This window comes from Molothrus aeneus, chromosome 5, assembly GCF_037042795.1.
Source record: "Molothrus aeneus isolate 106 chromosome 5, BPBGC_Maene_1.0, whole genome shotgun sequence".
NCBI lineage: Eukaryota > Metazoa > Chordata > Aves > Passeriformes > Icteridae > Molothrus > Molothrus aeneus.
This window is the reverse complement of record NC_089650.1, coordinates 22,802,073-22,809,043: the sequence shown is the minus strand read 5'-3', so window position 1 is coordinate 22,809,043 and position 6,971 is coordinate 22,802,073. Positions and strand designations below refer to the sequence as shown.

The 6,971-nt window shown below is 46.1% G+C and overlaps 1 protein-coding gene across 1 annotated transcript; it reads left to right on the top strand.

Moving 5' to 3' along the window:
• On the top strand, positions 1 to 6,596 carry MGP (matrix Gla protein). The gene is made up of 5 exons (XM_066550356.1): positions 1 to 84; positions 2,722 to 2,872; positions 3,650 to 3,685; positions 4,848 to 4,923; positions 6,218 to 6,596. The coding sequence occupies exons 2-5, from the start codon at positions 2,812 to 2,814 to the stop codon at positions 6,357 to 6,359; spliced, it is 315 nt and encodes a 104-aa protein (XP_066406453.1). The 5' UTR covers positions 1 to 84; positions 2,722 to 2,811; the 3' UTR covers positions 6,360 to 6,596.
• Positions 6,597 to 6,971: the final 375 nt, after the last annotated feature.

Below are 6,971 nucleotides of genomic sequence, written 5' to 3'. Positions count from 1 at the left end.
CTCTTCTTCGGTCCAGGGTGCAAGACGCCAGGAGAGCTGCCCCCTGAGACAAGAGCTGCAGACTAGCAGGGAAGCAACAGCTTAGTGAGTATTCAGGGACTGCCTTGCTTTTCCTGGACAGCTGCTTATTATCATTGCCTTGCTGGTGCTTCACCGCTGTAAAGTGCTAGGAGTGATTGCTACAGCGTGTGTAGTGTTGTGATTTTCCACTCCAGCAGCAGACACATCAGGGCTGCTTTTCTGATCCCTCCTTTATTTGTGAGTCTACAGAGATTTCCCTGGCATGTGCAGATTTGTCTTAGCTCCTTTCTGTATTTCTAACCAGTGGATGCTGAAAGAAAGCAGAGGGATTGGGTTCACTGTGCTGCATGGTATGTTACCCCCAGGGCAGCCCACTGCTGCTGAGTAGGGGGAGATGTGTGCTGGGAAAGTATGGAGTGCAGGGAGAGCAGAAAGGAGTTCTTTTGCAAGAGGAAGAATTCCCCGAAGGAGATTTGTTGGAATAGGGCTGTGAAGCTGGCATGTTCATTCATCCCTTGAAAAATGTATTGCTTCTGTGGTAACAAATGAAACATTGGGGTTAAAGTAGTGTTTGTGGCTGTTCTCCTGTGGTTGATGGCAGGGTATGCTCCAGGCATTCTGGGATCAGAGTCCTCTGAAATGGGAGCAGAGTCTCCTAGGGAGCAGAAAGCTCTGCCCTGAGTGAGGACAAATAAAGAGGGTTTGGCTCAAAAGTGTGTTGGAGTTTCTCACTGGGCAGCTTCACTTTCTTTCCAAAGTACACCCAGCATCTTCCTCTCTGTGCCCCACTGCTTTCCCACTGGAGTCTGTCCTCCAGCCTCTCCCTTGTGGTTTCCTTTCTTAGCAGCTACTGTACAAGGCATTTGGGAAACCTATAAAATTCTCATTCAACAATAATTTGTCCAAAATTTCTAAGTTCTAAGAAATGAAAAGGATCCCAGAGCAGAGAATTTCCTTAAAGAGACTGGAGTGGCAGGGCACAAAGCAGCAGCAGCAAAGTCTCAGTTCCTGTTTCACCTTGTGTCTATAGCAAACTTATGGCTTTTTCCCAAGTTTTCCTCCTCATTTCAGGCTAAGCTCTGAACAGGCAAGAAGTGGATGTGTATGGGGGGGGCTTGATGGTGTAGGACTGAGCTGCTCTCCACATGGGGTGGGATAACATGCATAAAGAGCAATTCTTTCTCTTTGGGCTGAAGTTGAATTCCCTGGTCAGTTTTTCTTCCTGAGACAGGGGGCTTCAGTTAAGGATCATGAGTTAGACATTGAAAGAGTAAATTGCAAAGCCCCGAGAAATCTTTTTTCAATGGATTTCACTCCTCACTGATTAAGTGTTAGGCTCTGGCTAAGTGCTCCTGTAGTTCTTGCCTGTGTTACCTTCAGTGTGGCTTCATGGATTGGCCTCTGAAGGTGACAGCAGTGACAACAGCACAGCGGTTTGGGAAAAATAGTCTGCAGCCAGGGTGCCTTCACTTTGCATCCTGTCAGTCAGGAATCCTGATACCTGCATATACACAAAGACAAAACAGGCAGTAGTCACAGCTTGGGTGAGACATAAGAATGGTTCCTGTGGCTTAGGTTCATCCCCAGGCAGTGTCTGGGGTCCCAGCCCCATCAGTGCCACTGGGAGGGCTGGCAGGCAGTGGGTGCCCACCCCTCTCCCTACCTTGCCTATAGCAAACTCCTTCCTTCTCACCCAGCAGGGATAGCCATCTCTGTAACTCCTTTTCTCTTCCACTGCTTTCTGCTGTTCCAAGAGTTGGAGAGTGGAACATCCCATGTTTTGTCCATCTCTGCTGCCCATGATATCGGATCTGGTCAAATTCTTTTAGGTGTTAAAGGCAAGGTAATTCTCCCCGAGAGTGCTGGCCTTGAAGATTCATCCCACATGAAAAGCCTTATGTTGGCTTGTGACTTCAGTACCCATGAGGCAAGGACTGCTAGTGCTAGACCAGAGAGGGAAATGTTTGCCTCTGACTCCACCAAGATGTTGTCCTTTGGGCTGCGAGAGGAGTCTGGGGTCAGCCCCACAGTGAGAGCCTTCAAAGATAGAGTTCTGGGTGCTGCTGTCATCTCAATGCAAAAATCATGATAACACCAGCAGAGGGATTCTTTCAGGTTGCTTCTTGTCACTCCTGAAGCAATAAAGTAGGAGATGAAAAGGGGCAGCAGGGTTGTATTCCTCCTCTGATAGCTGGCAGGCTGACATTGCAGCAGAGGGCAGCTGGAGAGAGGGGACTGAGTGGGACAGGAATGTTTGAAGCCTCATGCTCCATGTCTCCATCAGCAAAGCTGACAGAAGAGTTGGGCTGGTTGTATCCAGACAGAGTATGGTGAGGGCAAAGAGAGCAGATCAGAGGAAAAATCAGAAAAACAAACATTTATATTTGGGATCAACACACACCTCTGCCTTCGGGGCCCTGGCAGCCTGTGAAATTCCTTCCACTTGCCTAGGCCAGCTTTTCTGAGTGTGGAGTGCCAGTGACATGTTTGCCTCTGGATCATGTCCTCCAGCCCTAAGCTATGAGAGGAAGGGGGCATGCCCCTTCCTTCCCAAAACCTAATCCAGTCTGTTAATAGAGGATGTTTTGTAACAGCTCCAAGAAGAGTGTGTACCAGCTAGCTGTTACCTTGCCCAGGATCTTTCATGGGCTCCCTCCTCACTCTGTTTTCATAATAAACATTCCACTGCTAATTTTGCAGTCAGCCCAGGATCTCCAGCTACCCTCAGTGAGAAGAGAGCAGAGCCCAGTGAGAAGGACAGAGTGAGAGATTGGTCCCTGCCCTGGCACAATGCGCGCTCTCATTGTCCTTGCGCTCCTGGCTGTCCTGGTGCTGGCTGCCACTTCCTATGGTAGGTGACCTTCATTACTGGGTAGAATGAAAACTCCAAACCTGCAGATGTTTATGGGTCTGTTCAGATGTTTGTTATTTAACTTTGTGACTTGTTTGCCCTTAACTTGATCTCTTGCCTGCTTTCCTGCCCTTGTGTCAGATCCTCCTAGCCCTGATCCAGAGCTGTTACCTCCAGCCACTGGAATTCACAGTCCAGGATGCTTCAACCTCTTCCTCTCTGTTCCAGCTCACCTCACAGACTGCTCCTCTTTTTGCCCCTTTGTTGTCTGAACTATGATAAGAGTGCTAATTCTTAATTATTCCTTGCTAATTGGAAGATTTTCCTTTTTTCTTTTGTAATATCATCCCCTTTTCCTGGTGAGGCACACAGTTCCATATTGGTGGAATTAAGATGCTGCTTCATGCAGCAAGAATCAAGTGCATTTCACTGTGCTAATCCATCCTCTAAGAACACATGCAAGCTTTGAAGGCAAACTGGTATCCTATCACTGTAGTGTCAGGAGCAGAAGGTGAGGAACTATGCTGGACAATCAGGCTGGATGACTGAATGTGAGTCTGGAAGCACCAGGTAGCTCTGTATTAAACTCCTGAGCACTTTAAACTCCTCATATAAATTCGAGGTCCCACCACTGATCCCTTTCTCTTCCTTTTAAACACATGCCTTAAAGCCTGGCTTCTCTGATTTCTGTGTGTGTTGTATTGATTTGTGGTATGTGGAATACTGAATCCCATCAATACAGTGTCATAATACATGTTTCATTCTTTCTTTCCACAGAGTCCCATGAGAGCATGGAGTCCCATGAGTATCTCAGTAAGAGACTGCTTTACTATTTTATTGAATTTGAAAAGTGCTACAGACATGTCCAAGATAATTTACTTGTACTCCTACTAGGGATAAAATAGATAGAACAACTGAGCCCAGGGAAATTGAATTTACTGAGTGATGGAGTTTCAGAATGAAAAGGGAGAGAGTTAAAAGAAGACTTCACATGTTTTGGCACACACCAATACCACTATTTTGCACAGAATATAATGAGAATTGGAAAAAAAAAATTGAGAACAGAGCTCAGGTCTCTGTTACATGTACCAAAACCAGGTTAACTGACACTAAAAAAGGGCATTGCTCAAAAAGCTCTGGGATGAGCATGGAAAGAGCCACTCTAGAAGCCACACACAGAATTTGTTCTCCCCCAAGGACAAGAAGAACCTTACTCTAAGCACCTTGGAAGCAGGCAGGGTGTGTGAATAGGGGGGGATCCTCTGGCTGGAAGAGGGAGAGGAGAGTGTCACAGAAAAAGCATGAAAAGGGTGAAGAGTCTCACTTTGGAACAAGCAATATCCTGGAGAGGTTAGAGAACAGAAACTAAAAAGAAATTAGGACATTAGGGCATCTGGAAGAAGGACTTCACAAAGCAGATAGTCAGCAATACAAAGGCACATGTGGAAGCCAAATGACATCCACAGACTCCTGAACTCTGCAACAGGACTGCGATGTTTCTCAAAAACGTCAGAAGGAACTTTCAGGCCCCCCAGTCCAAAACTGCCACACAAACTTCTCAATGACTGTCTAACTTGGAGGCAGAGAGATTTACTCAGGCCCTTCCTGTGCACAATTTCACAGTTCTTGTAGTTCTTCTGAGGGTGCTCAGATGTCCCATGGTCTGTGTAGCGTGGTGCCTAACTCTTCTGGGCCAAGCTCCACTCAATCAGAGGGGCTGTGGCAGCAGAATCACTGTAACATTCCTCTGGGTGGTCTGAATAAGAGCAGCATGGGCACTTCTGTACAAGCTGCACTGGCTGCTGACAGAGCCTATACATGAACCAGCCAGGGGACAGGAGGGAATATTAAAAGGTCCTGGATTTAATTGTATACAGGAGGGCAGACAAGGAGGCTGTTCTAAAGGAGGAAGCCAGCTTTTGTTGAAATCTGGCATTGACAAAGTGCCAGTCTGAATAACCCCTTGCTTTTTCAGATCCCTTCCTCAACAGGAGAAGGGCCAGTGACTTCATACAGTCTGACTCCAGACTCAGAGGCATCAATCAGGAGAGGTATGTCATGGCCTCAGGAGGCTGTGCTTGGGAGTGGGAAGAGATTCCTCCTAGCCAAGACAGGCTGTTAGCAGGGGTGGCAGCCATGGTGACTGGTGAGAAGCCTCAGTCCCTCTTTTAATGTGAGGTACTGTTTAAGTCCCCAAGCCCAGGAAAAGCAAGAATTCAGATAACAGAGAGCAGGTCCTTTGATTTGGAGACATGTCACAGTGTGCTGAGAAGACTGATGAATTTTTTTGAAGGAAGCACCAACAGAAGGAGAGAGAATGAATGTGTGATGGTCCAAAAGAAAGCTCAGATTGAGATCTTTTTCTAGTCCTCAGATCTCATGCAGAACTTGCATGACCTTTTCTAAATCAAAGGGCCATCTGAGGGCCTCCTTGCCTCATTTATAAAAGACAGGTATAACCAATTACATGCCTTATTCAAGGCTTGTGAAAATAAAGATTGAAGCACAGAAATCATCTCTTAGCAATGCATAAGGCAAACCTTCTCCTCAGTACTAGGTGATCCCTTTGCAGAATATTTCAGGTCTTTTTTCTATGTATATGTTTGGGAAAGAGCTGAAGAGATCAGGCTGGGGAAGGCTGCAAAGGGAGGACCTTTCCTCAACTTGAGGCAGGAGCCATTCCCCTCTCCCCACCATCTCACTTTGCCCCTAAATAAAAGGTTGCCTGAGGAGGCAGAACATTCCTGCTATAGTCCCTGGGTGTGGTGAACACAGAAGCTGGTGTGCTAAGAGCTCTGTGGCTGGATGATGGACTCTGATGGTGGATCCTTGTGGAATTTTTTGTCACTCGGGGTCACCAGTTGTGGTGGTGTTCACAGGGGTCCCAGGATGAGGGAAGAGATGAGAATCTTGACTCCACGTTTCAGAAGGCTGATTTATTATTTTTTGATATATATTATATTAAAACTATACTAAAAGAATAGAAGAAAGGATTTCATCAGAAGGCTAGCAAGGAATAGAAAAGAAACGGAATGATAATAAAGTCTTGTGACTGACCAGAGAGTCTGAGACAGCTGGACTGTGATTGGACATTAATTAAAAGCAACCGCATGAGACCAATCAAAGATGCACCTGTTGCATTCCACAGCAGCAGATAATCATTGCTTACATTTCATTTCTGAGGCCTCTCAGCTTCTCAGGAGAAAAGATCCTAACAAAAGGATTATTCATAAAATGTGTCTGTGACAGATCCTTAATCCAAGTGGGGAGTTTCAGGACAGGAAAGCGCTGTAAAGAGATATTTAAGATGACAGCACTTACCCCTCTTCTCTCCTACCTTTCCAGGATGAGGGAGCGTAGTAAGGCACACTACGAGCACCAGAGGGAGCTCTGCGAGGACTACTCCCCGTGTGAAATGTACGCTTTCCGCCACGGCTACCCTGCTGCCTACAAGCACTACTTTGGGGGCAGGAGGAGGACTAAGTAAAGGATGACCTGTCCCCACCCTGGGGCCTGGAGTCCAGGGTACCCTCCCCAAAATTGCAATGGCTCTGAAACATACTCAGTTGCTTGTATCCCTGTATGTTATCCTGCCTGCTGCTTGTCTCCCATGTAGCCATGGATTCCTACACTGTGTTAATTAGCGCTGAGCTGATGTAGCAGAGATCACAGAGAGTTCAGGATGTGGGTGTTTACTACAAAATAAACCGCTGGTTTGATAGTATCTTCTCATGACTCACAGTATTTTGGAAGGGGGGGTATGCAATTTTCCATGAAGGAGCTGAATTTGTGTATCATACATACTGTTGCAGATTATGGGGAAAAACATCATTACCTTGCAAGCATATGGCTTTGGAATAACCTATAATGTTCTGGTTCCCAGTTCTACAAATAACTTCTTTCAGAGGTCACTAGACAGTTTCAGCTCCCAGTCTTAGTCTAAAAACAGTAGGGTGTTCAGTATGCAGATGCACTTTTTGAAAATCAAATCTTTCTTGAGTTGGGGAAACAAAATCCAGAAGGCACCTATTTAATCTTAAAACTAAGTGAGGGTGAGAGTTGGTGACAGAAAAATCCTGTAAATTGCCTCTTGTTTATC

Coding starts and splice junctions, on each gene's coding strand:
- MGP (XM_066550356.1), top strand. CDS start 2,812: ATGCGCGCTCTCATTGTCCTTGCGCTCCTGGCTGTCCTGGTGCTGGCT. Junction 2,873..3,649: donor GCTGGCTGCCACTTCCTATG/GTAGGTGACCTT, acceptor TTCTTTCCACAG/AGTCCCATGAGAGCATGGAG. Junction 3,686..4,847: donor GGAGTCCCATGAGTATCTCA/GTAAGAGACTGC, acceptor TTGCTTTTTCAG/ATCCCTTCCTCAACAGGAGA.